General features: G+C 36.7%; 4 protein-coding genes across 4 annotated transcripts; 2 read left to right on the top strand and 2 right to left on the bottom strand.

Moving 5' to 3' along the window:
• The first annotated feature begins 239 nt into the window (after window positions 1–239).
• Window positions 240–1,994, top strand: LOC110424332 (uncharacterized). Its single transcript, XM_089784828.1, has 2 exons — window positions 240–356; window positions 436–1,994. The coding sequence occupies exon 2, from the start codon at window positions 754–756 to the stop codon at window positions 1,675–1,677; it is 924 nt and encodes a 307-aa protein (XP_089640954.1). The 5' UTR covers window positions 240–356; window positions 436–753; the 3' UTR covers window positions 1,678–1,994.
• Window positions 1,995–3,568: 1,574 nt separating this feature from the next.
• Window positions 3,569–6,041, bottom strand: LOC110424146 (1,3-beta-glucan synthase component (DUF1218)). The gene is made up of 3 exons (XM_021438656.2): window positions 5,588–6,041; window positions 4,284–4,483; window positions 3,569–4,133 (listed from the first exon to the last, which is right to left on the bottom strand). The coding sequence occupies exons 1-3, from the start codon at window positions 5,675–5,677 to the stop codon at window positions 3,881–3,883; spliced, it is 543 nt and encodes a 180-aa protein (XP_021294331.1). The 5' UTR covers window positions 5,678–6,041; the 3' UTR covers window positions 3,569–3,880.
• Window positions 6,042–6,683: 642 nt separating this feature from the next.
• Window positions 6,684–10,376, bottom strand: LOC110424331 (uncharacterized). The gene is made up of 6 exons (XM_089784945.1): window positions 10,336–10,376; window positions 10,121–10,253; window positions 9,820–9,923; window positions 9,457–9,628; window positions 9,196–9,330; window positions 6,684–9,077 (listed from the first exon to the last, which is right to left on the bottom strand). The coding sequence occupies exons 1-6, from the start codon at window positions 10,374–10,376 to the stop codon at window positions 7,830–7,832; spliced, it is 1,833 nt and encodes a 610-aa protein (XP_089641071.1). The 3' UTR covers window positions 6,684–7,829.
• A 1,265-nt stretch (window positions 10,377–11,641) lies between these two features.
• On the top strand, window positions 11,642–13,674 carry LOC110424743 (polyphenol oxidase, chloroplastic-like). The gene has a single exon (XM_021439398.2). The coding sequence runs from the start codon at window positions 11,678–11,680 to the stop codon at window positions 13,484–13,486; it is 1,809 nt and encodes a 602-aa protein (XP_021295073.1). The 5' UTR covers window positions 11,642–11,677; the 3' UTR covers window positions 13,487–13,674.
• The last annotated feature ends 2,665 nt before the right edge of the window (window positions 13,675–16,339 follow it).

The raw sequence follows: 16,339 nt of genomic DNA, 5'->3' as shown, positions 1-16,339 counted from the left end.
ATACAAAATATTCCATAGTATAACGTTTAATATTCGTAGCTTAATTAGTTTGCTGTTACTTATTATAGTAATATAGCATGAGCTCGACGTTGTCTTTACAGCCCATACAATCACCCCACTATCGACGGCACAGGAAATTCCACGTGTCACCAACCCACATCCGCCTTCAGGGCTAAGGAATTCTCTCTCCTCTCCCCTTCTCTTTGATCTCCCTACATCTTCATTTTTTGCATTATAAAATTCTTTGGAGACCAAGTGCTTCTATATATCAGATTACCTGTTTAGCGAAGTTGAAGGAAACCCCTAATCCCCACACATATATCAGGCAAAGCTCTCTTGGACCATACCAAGTTCAAGTAATTCTGATTTTTGAACTTGTTCTTATTATATAATTTTTTTATTATTCGCTTATATACTGAGTGGGCTGGCATATAGAGATCACTTGGATTGAAGAGTAGAGAGGCTCAAAGCATGCTCACTTCTCATCACCTTCCAGGGAATTTCCTTGCATTCGACACGCTCCATTATCTAATCGCTTCAAAACATCACACTGTTTGGCTTACAAGGAAGAATCTCATCATCCTGTTCTTCTTCAGGTTGATCTCTCTTCTTGCACCTCGATCCAAGGGCTAGGATTTTTAATTATAGGTTTTATTTTTTAGTTTGACCTGATCATCGTAAAAGAGAACTTTGCTTCTCATCGCTCTTGCTTGCGGTAGCTTGTTAGAGGTTTCTGAAGTTAGATATAGAGATATGGGGTTGAGTTCTAAACAGGTTTCTAGTGATGGTCTTGGCTGGAGCCAATCTTTGTTGCAGGCTCAAACGCTGGAGCTACCAAAAGCTTCACCAGCGAAGAGGCAACAGCCACAAAACCAGCAGCAGCAATCAGAGCCATTGAAGTGTCCAAGGTGTGATTCTACAAATACAAAGTTCTGTTACTACAACAACTATAACAAGTCACAGCCTAGGCATTTCTGCAAGACTTGTAAAAGGCACTGGACTAAAGGTGGTACTCTCCGCAATGTTCCTGTTGGTGGAGGCCGCAAAAACAAGCGGCTTAAGACATCAAATAGCAGCACAGCCGCCACCGCCCCTGCGAGCACTAGCACAGCCAGCGCCATCAAAAGCTCCACTGCCGCTGGTGTTAACAATAGGCTCAATACTTTCATGGCAATTCAGCCGCAGCAACAAAGGCAGGATCTTCAACTTCCACTTGCTGATCAGAAGAACATATCGAATATTCAATTTCAGGCGCTGAGCCGTCCACCATCTTCACTGTTGCAGCAGAATTCTATCAATTGCAGCAATTTGGACGGCGAAAGTTTCAGCACAAGCAATGGCGTGTTCCTGGGTTCAACCCTGCCTTTGCCTCCAACTCAAGGCTTACAATTTCCATTTTCAAGTTCAAGCTCAAGTTCTTTTGACACAACCCGATCTTCGATATCAACCTCATTTCAATCTTCAACAATCTATAACTGCACTGGAGAAACAATGGAGGATCCAACCATCACCAGCGTCATCATGCCCACCACAAGCGGTACTTTTTCACAGCCATGGCAAGTCCCTATTACAAGTGGTGGCATGGACATGACAAACTACTGGAATTGGGATGATATTGATGCACTTGTTTCTACTGATCTCAACATGCCATGGGATGATTCTGAGATCAAACCATGAATGTCCTTTAACCTTATGTCCATTGTCTATAGCTCTTTTTCTTGATTTGGGTGTTCCTATTTAGTAGAGGACGGTTCAATTTTTTTTTTCTCTTTAAATTTATCAGTCTCTATGAGAATCCCACTCCTTTTGTTATTTTTTCCCCTTTCCTAGATTGGTTATTAATATGTATAGTCTGCCCTTTTAAACTTGTAACTGTTAAAATGAGATGAGACTGTTTGAGGCTGTCATTTTTCAGATTCAGCTTCAGGGTGAAGGTGTACATTTTGTACTCTACCTCTTATATAATGCAATGTGTATGTTGGGTTGGGTTTGTTCCTCATTTTATAAATGGAATGAGGGTGGGAGATGTGATGGTATATATCACATATGAAGAGTTCAGAAATGGGGTCTCTTCCAGCTATGCTGGGCTAACTGGATGTGATGGAAGATTCTTGTGGATACGTATGTGTTCCATCTGAATACTACTAGTATTTCCATGGAATTGTTTCTGCATAATTTATGACCACATGTTGAGAATCATTCTCTTTTCCCTGTCCTGACAGCATTCTAGTTGTAAAGTAGTTTCCATAAATTAGATTTTCCTTTCCCTGGCCGGTCTAAACTGTGTGCTACTAGATTTCATTAATGCTTATTACTAGTTTATTGGGCACCAAAATCTTTGTTCCAATATGGTCTGTTCTCATCCTCTCGGTTCAGATCCAGAGCATGTGCAAATCGGGGCCACACTTTCCAGGGCTGTTTCCTTATTTGTTTTTATTGTATATGTTCATCTTCCTTGCATTGAGTCTGTCCATGGGCTCAGCAAATATTATAGTCCCGTAGAATGAAGGTTGATTGCTTAAAAATTGTCACGTTTTTCTATTAAAAATGATTCATCGTTTTGCCCTTTCAGTTATTTGGGTTCGAAATTCATGATGGAAAGGCCTGAATATCTGTAGTCTAATATGGGGGAAGGGCTGTTGTTTCATGGAGTAACAAATGCATCAAATAACTGATCATATGGCCTTAGGTAGCTTCTATTGAAGTGATAAGAGTGAAACTGACTGATGTTGCAAAACGGACAGAGACTGATTTAACTTGTTCCCTCAAAAACGTGAAAACATTTCTAGGAAATTCCAGCACCTCTTACGGCTTTAAACACTCGGGCAAAATTTGGCACCGCTCTGCCTCTGTTAGGATGTTCCATTGCTTGTGGGGACATGTAGCAGTAGCAGCAGCCATGTAATGGCTTGCAGTTGGGGTGTCGGGGGTTTGTCTGACACCAGAATATATTTAAGTTCTTATGAATTAATGAATAAAGGTGATAAGTGAAAGAATTTTATTACATCTAAGTTTCTGAGATATGTCAGAGATAATTAGAAGAATTCATGTAACAGAGACAACAGTAGAAACCGGAAAATTAACTCTTTTGTTGCAAATGTTTTGCACGAACTACTGTCACGGTCTTTAATTTGGTCCCTGACGATGAATCCTAAAAAATCCACACTCGAGTAGAAGCATGAACAACACTCGAGAAACCGTTGGGCCGTGGCTATCATCAGAATGTTAAAAAGAGCTATCAGAGTACCGATGACTAAATCAACAACTTTCTTCTTGCAAAGACGAGAGAAATTTACTAGTTCATGAATGATATCCTAGCTTTCATGTATCATTTCTGGTAGTATGTCAATGTATGAACAAGATTTTGCATCCGGAAAAGGGCATAAGATAAAAGAATAACTGAAGAACAATGGAAAATAAAATAAAAATACAAGACAAGATATCATAAGTAGTGTACTCATTGTCTTCTAAACTTTATCGACCTTAAGACTTGTGAGACATGCACTTTGGTCTTTTGTGTTTCACTATCCTTCAACTTGATCACGAGACAAACAGATATAGTTTAACATAAGCAGAACTGCAAAGAACTTTTGTCTTTCCAGGATTTTAATAAGATGAAAACTAAAAGCACTACATATTAAAAAAAGAAAAAGAAAAAAAAGAACAACTCAAAACCTCAATAAACAGGCAAAGTGCTAAGGTTGTAACCTGTAAAGTGGGATAGACACAAGTCCATGTCCATGGTTAAGAATCTTATGATATACGTATTCTCAATCACACACTAACTCCCAAAGTTTGCCTACTTCAAGAGCATTATAGTTGATTAACAATGAATTACAAATTGGAATATTTCTCATGACCATCTGCTGACCTTACTTATCTATATGTTTCCCATCCTCACTCCAGTATCTCTGCCATAGTTAGCCTGTAATTCGTTAGCCTTGGAATAACTAACGTAGTAAAGCTCAGAGACTATGGCTGTCAGGAAAACAAATGCAGCCCCAGCCCCAAAGACACCCTTTCTCAATGTTGCACATGTTGGGGGATTGTTTAAGAGATTCTTGTACTTGGTGTGATAAGCATTCCGTACTGACCCTGCAAGCAAGCATACCTCAGCAATGACAAAGAACACCCTGAAATGCCAATGCAACATGTTATTTAGATGGTAGTAGAGATTATAACAGATAGCATAAAAAGCGGAAGTTGACATTCATGGTGCTCAAAGACGCTTCTTGACTACAACAATAAGATCATTTACATTATTGTTTAAATTGAAAACATACCAGCAAGTGATAAATAGGACAATTGCCCATGCTCTAGACCCACTTGGTCTCATGGCCTTCCCACAGCATAAGCATCGGCTTGCCACCATTATTAGTATCTGGCTAAGTAGAAGGAATAGTAATGAGCCCACACCCAAGCCAGTTGCAATGTCCTTATCATAAACACAATAGCTTTCATTTCCATCATTAGCAACGGTGGCCTGCAAACAGAGAACAATGGAATGCCCTGTTAGACTATAACAAACCAGTTTCTCACATATACAGTGGGAAATGGTTAAGGTCACATTGATTCTAGAATCCATTCCTTCAAACAAAAAACTTTGCAATACTAACACCTTTCACTCTTTTTAAACTCCTAGTTCTCTAAACACCAGGCAAGCAAAACTGGGAGCAAATCATACAAATTTAATCATCACAGATTTAGCAAGAAAAGAGACACTAATTTACCCAAATATAAGCAACATGTATACAATAAAATCTTAGAAAGACACGCCATTTGTAACTTTAGCAATCATTTCCGCTGCTGTTGAAAGAAGCATAGCCTATGATCTTACCGCCAACAGCTAGCCTACCCAAATCCCTGATATAAAGAAAACCAACAATGACAATTCTTTCAATTCAAAACTATTTCCATGAAAGTGACAGAACATAAGCGTATTAAACCTGGGATCAAAATGTACAAAGTCCTTTCTGCCCTCTAAAATGACAAATAGACAATGTTCTCAGCATTGTTTCCTCTAGTGTTTTCCTACATATTTCTTAGATATTCATTTATCATGAAACCAACAAGCTTGTCCATAACAACTGCATTAGAACAAAGTTTCCCTCCATCACTACTTCAGATAAAAGACTCCCTCAACATACAGCTAAATCTTGTTAACACACCTTTACAGTAAAATAGTTTGCACCCCAAATGCATTTCTAGCTTAAATTTTCAGTGTGCACTTGTTGAACAATGGAACTTTAACGCCGAAACCATTTTATGGACCTATCTGACCAACAAGTTAAAGCAGATTCATTCTAGATCTAGCAAAGAATTATAGCAAATATTTAATTTTTTACAAAGCAAGGTAACAAAAAGATAAAACCTTTCAACAACAACAAAAAAAAAGTCTAAAGTTTCAATATGAGATCAAAAACCAAAATCAGAAAATCTTACACAAAAAAAACTAACAAAACTTCTACATGTAAAAAGAACAAACAAAACAGGTTAGAAATAGGACAGTCCAGAAACAAGGAAACAAAACCCAAACAGCAAAGAGTACACTGACAGTTTAGTAAATAAAAAAGAGAAGAAAACTCACAGTACTTCTCCTTTGCTCAGCAGCAACAGCAAGTCCAAAAGCAATCAGATCAATCACAAAAACCAGAGCCAGTAATAACGTTGAAGCCATAGCTCAAACCAACAACAAAAACCCACAAAGCAGAAACAAAAATCTTGGGAGGTAATGACCCAGAGAAGCAGAAGGACAAGAAAAAAAAAAGAGAGAAATAGTTGCCAAAAGCTTTAGAGGAAAGCAGGTATAAACAGGTGATAATAATGAATTAAAACTGGGTGGAGATATTAATGCAGATGGGTCGCGTGGTTTTACTTCTCGAGACCGTAATTAATTAGTGCAGATAATAAATAAATTAATTAGTGCAAAGGGTATATGAAACAAGGATGCCTGCCTAGGATTCTCTCCCTACAACAAGAAGGTAGAAGCAGCTAGGAAACGTTTTCGGGTGCGTGCTGCTTTGGTTTTTGGTTTATGATTTAGTATTGATGATTTGATTTTGACCCTGTATTTATCCACTCAAATTATACAGATAATAGAACAAGGGAAAGGGAAAGGGAAATCTTCATATACTAGTATTTAATTTGGGATAGAAACTTATGAAAATTTTATATTATTTTCCCTCTTAGCTTATCATTGTGATGAATTTGATAAAAGCATTTGTGGATTCTTATATTATCCAATTTTCTCTTTCTCTTTTATGAGTAGCAATATGCATTGATTTTGTTTTATTTCTAGCTTTTAAGTATAATATATGTTAAATTAGACGTATTTTGAATATATAATCTAATAAATTTTAAAATTTTTATACTTTTACATTTATTGTTCATTGATTTTAGATTGTATGTCAGCTTTAAAAATTTTAACAATTTATTATGATAATAATTGAAACAAATAAAATAATTTATAGGTTTGGGGTGTCATTTATGAGCAGCTAATGGATATGGTTTTGGTTTATTATTAGATTACTTTGTGGGCAAACTTGGACTAGTAGTTGTGGGGGAAGTGGGGTGGGACAGGGGGACCAAAAGCGACAAAAAGGGGAGCAATTCATGTGAATCACCGGTGTAACATTGGCCTAAGGCCAGCTTGCTTCTGTTATGAACAACTTTTCATGTGGAGATCGAAACGTGTCAAACTAGATTTAACTGTGTTTACCAACTCAAAGAAGAAGTGGATTCGGCTCTTAATTGTTTAAAGCCAAAAATGGAGGAGAACAATGATAAACATTATGACCACCCTTGACCTGGAGCGCTTCACCAAATCCAGGCCTTGTTCTGAAACCTCAAACCCTTCTTCCTCATAAATGGGATGCGTATACTGCCAAACTGCCATTCTGGGACTCGGAAAGAAAGCTATATCATTCGAGTAATTGCTGGCAAGAGACAAAAGACTTCCAAGTTTTTAGCAATTTGTATCCGCGTTGATGACTTGGCTTTGCAAGAAATTCCTTCCCAAGGTCTCAACAAAAGCACCATGTTTCTGCTAACTGGTTTCCATAGCTTAATCTGATAATATATGATCAAATTAAAAATCTTCAATGAAGATGTGTTTTCAGTATTTGACCCACAAAAGGAAAAAGAACATGCGTCAATATAGGATATTAATTAACAAAAACTGGAAAAAGACATTGACAACCAGTGACAAACGATTCTGGTAGAGCATTAAAGGGTGAAATGGAAAGGGCTTGACGTACCTCCATTTGGGAAAAGACAAAAGGCATGGCAGACAATGGATTATTGGGTGCTGATCTCATCCAAATTAATTCAAGAATACACAACTTCATTGGCAGTGGTTTATTACCCGGCTAGATTTTCAATTCTCATTAGTTCACCAAAGGACAAGTCAATCATTGCGTCTTAATCAAGTGATTATGTCTAATCCTCTGAATATCAAGATTAATAAAAGTCAGATGATATTTTGGTGATAAAACTGCCATGGCTAATCAACTTTTACATGCCTGCCAACCATAAACAAACATTAAGAAATACCCTCCTGCTTCTACAAATCTACAAGGGTCAACTACTTTCGATAGAAGCTGACATGAAATATAATTTAACGGTATCATTAGAAGGAATGAGCATAATGTGAAGAAAGATGTTACAAATTGCAAAACAATAAAGAATGCGGCAAGGAAGAAGCTGCAAGATATAGAACAAGGAAGCCAAGACAAAGAAGAGTCTTACTCATGGTTCCCAGATTGAGAATTACGGATAGTGAACTTGTGACATGTTGCAGTGAACAATTATCGATGCAGTGCCTTGTCTTGTTATGTTTTAATGGCTTTACGTCCTCTTTGCTGATGTTCTTGCTTGAGGGCCTTGAATTTAGCCACTAATTCATCATAGTCAGGGAGCTTCGGGTGCACATGTCTACAAGATGATGAATTAATGCCTTTTGAGTTCTTAAACTGCTTAGAAGAATGTGATTGAGAACTGTAGTCTGTGCTTGTTTTCTTTACTCTTTCTGGAGCAACAGTCATGCTCCATGGAGAACACTGATGTGGAACTCTATTGGTCTCAATACAAGGATTTGATCCACTAGAACTACAATCACAGAGAGAGGCACAGTTACCTGGAATTTCTAATACCTCTGCTTCTCCCAATTTCCTGCTCTTTTTAATCAAAATGTCATTTTGAAATTCCCCAACACTATGTCTAGTATGCCTTCTGCAGTTTACTTTCCTCGACACCTCTGTACATACTTCTTGTTTTAAGCTATGCGCCACGGGTAAGCCCAGCAATGGATCTTTGGAAGGGACCTTTCTCGACAGCCTATCCAGGGGACAAGTTCCATGATGTATGTGTTTTTGATATGATGACAAGTTGCCTGGCTTACCATAGTAGTCGTCACAACTAATGTCTGTTACACTTGAATCTGATGATAGACAAGAATGGCATAGTTGGCCTTCCTTTAAACTGAATATTCCTGTCAACATCATGCTGTTTGACCTTTTCCTCTTGCAAGAGTCTGCCACCCATGTCTTCCTATTCCATAATCCGGCTTTACCAGTGTGATTATTATTATAGCAACAGTGAGATGAAACCAATAAACTTGCTCCACTAAATCCAAAATTGTTTGTTGCTGACAGCAGAGTTGAATTAAATAAAAATATTGTTCTTTCCCCAGCATAATGGTCCTGTAGAGTGTTAATGTGAATCTCCTCTGCTTTCTCAAGATCGAAAGTTCTTTTGTTAAACTGGACTAGAAACTCAGACTGAGAATTTGTTCTCGTGGTTTCCACCGTGTTTCCAAAAGAGGTTGTGGAAGGGTGGTTTGAACCAAAACTTTCTAAACTACCCTGGCCTGATAATTTATTGCAGACCATTTCGGTTTCATATCTATGTTTATCTTGAGCAGAGTTCCCAACTTCAACAATCTGACCTGGTAATTTGGACTGTATCTCCTCATTGTTTCTTGGTAGCTGCATCTTTGCAAGCCAAGTAATGTCATCATCACCTTGAGCCATCCCCTCAAAAAGAAATCCTTCCCAATGAATATTATCATTTCTGCGTAGCTGCAGTAGGATGTGCAAAATGTTTCAATCAAGTTCTAGATTTAATGATAATTTCAGGACTAGATTTTATAAAGTGATTAAAGAAAGATATGGAATGGGAGTTATAGGAGAGACATACCAGCAGGACATTTGACCCAAGCCTCTTGTTGCTCCCAGTGTGCTCTGGCTGGAAGGCATGATTCTTAGCTAGTTCAACAATCAAACTTAGCTTCATTTTATCTGGAATAGACTTTAAACAGAGCTGTTCCTTAACCTGAAACGTAAATGAAATGATTGCTACAGAGTAACAGGCACAATAAGGAAACTGGAAGGCCAAAAGTGTATCTTAAGGTAAAAGAAAAGGCATTGAAGTTATAGTTCAAAACCAACAATTTGCGACCTGACTGTTCACATGGTTTCCAGGATGTAATTCAGTTATTGCTTTAATGAATTTGCTCCCATATCGCTCTTCAAATAGCTTCCTGACTGTTTGCAACTCCGGCAGATCCCCACACCATGCAGCTGCAAATATTAAAGTTGAAACAGCTTCACTGATGCCGTTGGGACAGTTCCTGGACGAGACATGTCAAAATAGATGTCCAGAAAATAAAATGCATAAAACTCTGTCAAGAGGTGGACCAAAACCAGATAATATTGCCAACATCTTGGAAAAAGGAAAAAGAAATGTATTTGCATTGGTTGGCGATAAAAAGATTATTAATAAACTTAAATTATTTGAATGAGAGAGAGAGAGGAGTCATACTTGTGATTCCGAATGTAGGGGAGGTGAAGGATGATGAATTCACAAAAATGATCCAGTAGATCATAAGCCGTCAATAAACTCTGGTTCTTAAGATGCTGCTCAGCCTGAAAAATGCAGTGGGAAATTAATTTTGCATAACAGCACTCACGGGACTTCAAATTTCATTGCAATAACTACACTGCACTAGAACAGGAAATGATCAAGTTAAATTAATGAATCCCTGTGAGCTTATTACCAAACAAATACTATACGAAAAAGAGAAAGAGAAGTTCAGGGTAGTTTTTTGATAAACCAATGGTACGTGGGAAAAGGCAGTTTCAGTTTGGCCACTCCTGAGCAGGTCGACAATGTCCTGACGCGATTGATTTATGATCGAGAGTCTCTTGATGTTGAGAAACTTAAGACGGCACTGCACACGCCTGACCAATTTCTTGCTGCAAGAATACGCAATCTCTTAAATTACAGTTTAGTTGAACAAAGATTGTATGGCTTTCAGATTTCACTAGAGAGGATTACCATTTGGAAGCTTTTCTCCATCTAAACAGAATGCCGAACATATTTCTGTCACAATATAGAGAAAACCAAAATTGGCAATGGTGCTGGTTAGGCCACAGCAACCCTGTTATGCCTGGAGTATTGAGTTGAAAATTGGTATATTTAGCGGAGACCCTTGAGGCAGTTCCCAGCTTGGTAACTGGTAAACAAACTTGCCATTCCAATTATGCTTGTGGCGGTTTCCATATAGTTATGCACCACATTCAAGCCGTTATTCAACAAGTTCGAACCAAAATATATTCAAAGGCAAAAAGAATAACTTGATGTACCCATTTTCTCAGTGTTCTCAGCAAACCAGATTGATACCCTGAAGCCCAAAGCCAGAAAACAAAAGGGTTTGAGCTAATGGGCTCGAAATGGGGGAACTGATAATTGCTGGGACCCTGGTCTGGGATTGTTTCTGGCAAACCCAAAGCCCAGTTTTGTAAGCTCGAGCTGCCGCAACTTAGGTGACTGCTGACTAAGGCCGCGGCAGGCCATTTAAAAGTCTTTTTCTTTTTCTTTTTTTTTTTGAAAGCATTTAAAAGTCTTTTTCAATAGTTCAAAATAAGTTAACCACGACTATCATTCACAGAAAACTTAGACTAGTTCGATTCTAACAATCAATTCGAATGAACTTCAATTAAGCAAATGGGAAAAGAAAATTTGCATTCCGTATAAAAACAAAGAAAAGAAAAAGCAAATTTCCATCTTACCTCTTACATTTCTAGCAAGCTTGAGATTTTTTTTTAACTATAATTAGTAATAAATCTGCCTAATGTTTGGAGTCCTTGATTAGAATTTCTGCCAGTAATTCTTGGCAGCCTTTTCGAGCTATTTCGTGTTGCATTATCCCATTTTGCACGTCATCTCAAAAGTTATTGATAAACAATATTGTTCTTTACATTTCAGTTAAGATTCAAATTATTTTTTTACGATTACTTATGAACGGTGGTGGGAGACCAATGGTAGATAATCCACGAGAGGAATAATGAAATCATTTTCTGTAAGAAACCCATTAAGTTTACATATCTTCAGTGTTGTGGTGAATGAAAATAATTACGGAAACTCGATTTCTGAGGATAAGAACAATGAGCAATATGAATCTGGGAAGTTTCGACCAATTAATGTTCCTGAAGTTCAAAGTTATACAACCAGAAAATAGACATTTACCCAATTGCTTTTCTTCTCGTGTAATTTGTCAACTACTTTGAAATATGCATCCATCAAGCCTATTTCCGATAGAAAAGTCTAATGCAAATTTATTATAAAATCAATGCAAGGGTTCTCGATCTTCATCACAATAGCGCCATTATCCGAAACTATGGCTTCTCTTTTCCCATCATCATCCACCACCTCTAACACCATTCCCACTTCCATCGCCTCTTCATTTCTTCCACGAACATCCCAACTCTCCTTAGCTAAACCAAAGCCTAATTTCATTGCCAAGGTAGTGTCATGCAAAGCCACAAATGGTGACCAAAATCCAACTCCCAGCTCCAAGAATACCGAAAAATCTTTTCTCCTCAATAAATTTGACAGAAGAGATGTTCTGATTGGCCTTGGAGGTCTTTATGGTGCAGCCAGCCTTAGCCAAGACCAATTTTCCCTGGCAGCTCCAATATCTGCCCCCGAGTTGGAAAAATGTGGCAATGCAGAGTTACCTGAAGGTGCAGATCCTACCAATTGTTGCCCACCAGTATCGAGAAAGATATTAGATTTTAAACCACCTTCTTCCAATTCTCCCTTGCGCGTTAGGCCTGCTGCACATCTAGTCGACGATGCCTACATAGCAAAATATTCCAGGGCCATTGAGCTTATGAAAGCTCTCCCAGCCGATGATCCACGTAATTTCATGCAACAAGCAAACGTTCATTGTGCCTACTGTGATGGGGCTTATGACCAAGTGGGATTTCCGGATCTTGAACTTCAAGTTCATAATTCGTGGCTCTTCTTTCCATTCCATAGATATTATCTTTATTTCTTTGAGAAAATTTTGGGCAAGTTGATTGATGACCCAACTTTTGCTTTGCCATTTTGGAATTGGGATTCTCCTGCTGGCATGAAAATGCCTGCGATGTATGGAAACACTAAATCTCCTCTCTACAATGAGCTCCGCAACCGAAGTCACTACCCACCAACACTGGTTGATCTTGATTACAACGGTACTGACGAAACCACAACGAAGAGAGATCAATTGACGAGCAATCTCAGAATCATGTATAGGCAGATGGTATCTAATGGCAAGACCGCTAGGCTCTTCCTAGGAGGTCCCTTCCGTGCAGGTGATGAACCCTATCAAGGATTCGGGTCGGTTGAGAACGTTCCTCATGGACCTGTTCACGTATGGTGTGGCGATAACACACAACCAAACGGAGAAGACATGGGAACTTTTTACTCTGCAGCAAGAGACCCCATATTCTATGCTCATCACTCAAATGTAGATAGAATGTGGGCCGTTTGGAAGACGTTAGGTAAGAAGCGAAAGGATTTCACTGACCCCGATTGGCTTAATGCCTCGTTTCTTTTCTACGACGAGAACGCAAATCTTGTTCGCGTCAAAGTTCGTGATTGCCTTGACAATCGAAGTTTGGGATACGTTTATCAAGATGTTGATATTCCATGGCTGAAAACCAAGCCAACTCCCCGAAAGCTAAGTAAGAAGGTGGCGTCGGGGGGTCCAGGGATTGCACTGGCGGTAGAAATAAACAAGAAAAAAGTCATATCTAGCAATCAGTTCCCAATAGTTTTAGACAAAATAGTAAGCGTTAACGTTCCAAGGCCAAAGAAATCGAGGAGTAAAAAGGAAAAAGAAGAGGAAGAGGAAATATTGGTAATAGATCAGATTGAGTTGGACGGCAATTCATTCGCCAAATTTGATGTATATGTCAACGACGAGGATGATTTGACAATTGGACCAGACAACACAGAGTTTGCGGGGAGCTTCGTGAATGTGCCACATAAGCATAAAGGTGGGAAGAAAATGACGACATGCTTGAGGTTGGGGCTAACAGATTTGTTGGAAGATTTGGGAGCTGAGGATGATGACAGTGTTGTGGTGACCTTGGTGCCAAAATATGGAAAGGGCAATGTTAAGATTGGTGGTATCAAGATTGAGTTTATCCAAGATTGAGTGATCTGATCACTTCATTTTGATATGATGCTTCATTGGTTTGGGAAATCGATCTTTGTTGTTTGTAATGAGACCTACTTCACTTGTTCTTTTCTTCATATGCTGTATTACTAAATGAAGACGGAAATGTTTGCTCTCATTTGCTTGTGAGTAAGCAAAAGAAAAGTTGTCTAGCTCTTCTTTGTCTTATGATTTATCCCTCGGTTCTTTTTGTCAAAGCAAAAGCAAATAAGTCAGCTTATATATATTAGAAAAGGTCTAATACTAAGCTAAAGAAGAGGTACCCAAAGAGAATTCATCTTAATTATGTTTAGACAATTTGAAATAGTTTAACAAATTTGATGGTTCATCGTCTTTATTTAACTTTAACAATTACAGGTTATATGTTAGTATAAAGCTTTCGAACATAAATTTTTATATAATTAACTAAAACATAAATGTAGTAAATAAATTGAAAGACTAACAACAAAATATCTCGAAGTAATTAAGGTCAAAGAAAGCATGCTACTTGTGTGGATATTCTCTTGTGATATTGAGTTGAAATGATCTTTTTTCTTTTCCAAATAAATTCACTAACAGAGGAGAGGAAGAATTCTCAAGCGAATTTACTCATAATCTCAACTTATCCCTTCAACTACTGGACCATGAGATCGAGAAGGAGGCTTTAGGAAAAAGCTGTATAGGGAATGAAAATGTTAAGGTTTCTTCTAACGAGTTTAAGACCAAAATTTGTTCAAGGAAACAAACAAGGTATATAAAAAATAGGAAGAAGAAAAAAAAAAAGAGATAATATATTGATAATCTGATATGATATTGAAAGCCCATGGATCGGTATAAAGGGCTTTTAGGATCAATAGGACTTTGGATTTTGAGCTCAAAATGAAAAGACATCAATCAATAATATAAAACTCAAAAGAATTTTTAATTTTGTACATAATGTTGTAGATCTTATATTAATAAAAAAATAAATAAATTTTGAGTTTATAAATAAAAATTTTCTCCACATTTGGATGGGGTAGAAAGCATTATACAATTGAGTATGATAAAAATAAAAATCTTTCTCTATCTATCAGGGGTAATTTTACAAAATCAATTGAAGCAACATACTATTATATATATTATGTCACTATTTTCTATCACATTTTTTTAACTTTCTGGTCCAGTTAGTTTGATTAAAATAATTTTGGATTATTACTAATAAATATGCATTTTGATTAGTAAATAATTCAAATTAAATGTGAGGAACCTTCCTCACCAAGATAAGAATTTCAACTAGGATTGCTTGTCAAGCTTTTCAAGTTGTATATATTTTTTTTCTTGTAGCATTTGCTCATGTAGGACAAAACTGACTTTTGAGGTGGAGTGCTGTACATAGCAGAAGAAGAGAGATTTGTCTTCATGGATTGCTTTAGTTGACCAACTGATTAATTAGTTTGAACTTACTCTACAGTTTATCTCCCCATATTTTCCGCCCACCGGATTAATTAAGGGTGGTGGGCATTGGTGGCTAAGAAGTCTAATTAAGATAAACAACTTAAGAAGAAACTATAACAAGGAAACAGCTGGGTAAGGGAGCAAGTAAATAATACTATATCACTTGCAAGTAGCTATTAGAGAAAGCTCCATAAGAATGAGTCAAGAACTTGGGAACCATGCTCTTCAGAAATTGTCTAGTAAGTGCCCAGCGGCCAACTGGCCAAGGCATGGAGCATCCTTCACCGACTTTCTATTTTAAACAGACATTGAAATTGGGAGTGGAACATATATCTAACTTCGAAAAGGTAACTGATTCTAGTATTTAATTTAAAATTAATTAATCTTTGTTTACTTGTTTAATCAATCTAAATGTGTAATAATTCAACTAACGAGATAAATATTAAAAAATATATATATATTAAAAAAATCAATACAATTTTTTTTTAAAAAAATCAAACAAATCTCGCATATTACGCACATATACACATATATCAATGTGGGCGATGACGCTATACTTAAAATGTTTTGTTTTTATTTTATATTGAATTAAATAAATATTTATTTTATGGAGACAAATATAAAATTTAATCTTTGTTTGAGGTTGTTAAATAATGGATTAGGTAGAACTAATCTTCTACATTATGCCTCAAAAGAGAAGGAGAGAAAATGATCTCATTCAATTTTAAGCACCGAGGATTTAGCTTCTTTGCAAACTTGTATATTTCTTGCAATCAATTAACCTTTTCTTTAGGTATCCTCCTAATTAAGGCAATCTCAAGATTTTTTTTACTAAAAATAGAAAAAAAGATAAAACTTAGTAAAGCTCCTTAATTAAAGATCAAGTTTTTAAGAGATTTTTTATTGAAAATAATTAAATAAAAATTAGATTAAAAAGTCAAAACCAATAAATTAATAAAGAATTTATTCATAATAACATGTAAATAATTAATTTAAAATAGCATCTATATATATACAAGTTAAATTTGACGGATACTTATTGATCGATGAAAACTTATTCAAAAATTATTCAAATTTTTTATATTTAATTTATGTGACAATATTGCCTTTCAATCTATGATTTGTATTTTTAAATATGAAATCTTAATAACGAACTTAATTAAAAAGTCTTCTCTAAGTTTTATCCAATAAAAATATATTAATACATTACTTAAAAGACAGCTATGCATGTTAGGTGAAGTGAAGCTCAAAGAATTATCTAGTTAGTATTATAACTATATATTGGATTATATAAAATTAGAAATACCATGCATAGTGCAAGAAGTTCAATTTTTCCAGCAAATTTAATAATCTTTTCTCTCCAAGTTGGTTTCTTTCCCATCGTGGGGCGCATTTGGTTATTTTTAATCTTGGTCAATA

Source organism: Theobroma umbraticum, unplaced genomic scaffold (assembly GCF_002168275.2).
Source record: "Theobroma umbraticum cultivar Fairchild unplaced genomic scaffold, ASM216827v3 scaffold_204.0, whole genome shotgun sequence".
NCBI classification, from domain to species: domain Eukaryota; kingdom Viridiplantae; phylum Streptophyta; class Magnoliopsida; order Malvales; family Malvaceae; genus Theobroma; species Theobroma umbraticum.
This window is presented reverse-complemented; position numbering and strand designations above follow the sequence as displayed.

Coding starts and splice junctions, on each gene's coding strand:
- LOC110424332 (XM_089784828.1), top strand. CDS start 754: ATGGGGTTGAGTTCTAAACAGGTTTCTAGTGATGGTCTTGGCTGGAGC.
- LOC110424743 (XM_021439398.2), top strand. CDS start 11,678: ATGGCTTCTCTTTTCCCATCATCATCCACCACCTCTAACACCATTCCC.
- LOC110424331 (XM_089784945.1), bottom strand. CDS start 10,376: ATGTTCGGCATTCTGTTTAGATGGAGAAAAGCTTCCAAATG. Junction 10,254..10,335: donor TGGAGAAAAGCTTCCAAATG/GTAATCCTCTCT, acceptor GTATTCTTGCAG/CAAGAAATTGGTCAGGCGTG. Junction 9,629..9,819: donor CCCTACATTCGGAATCACAA/GTATGACTCCTC, acceptor TGTCTCGTCCAG/GAACTGTCCCAACGGCATCA.
- LOC110424146 (XM_021438656.2), bottom strand. CDS start 5,677: ATGGCTTCAACGTTATTACTGGCTCTGGTTTTTGTGATTGATCTGATT. Junction 4,484..5,587: donor CTGAGCAAAGGAGAAGTACT/GTGAGTTTTCTT, acceptor CTCTGTTTGCAG/GCCACCGTTGCTAATGATGG. Junction 4,134..4,283: donor GTCCTATTTATCACTTGCTG/GTATGTTTTCAA, acceptor TTGGCATTTCAG/GGTGTTCTTTGTCATTGCTG.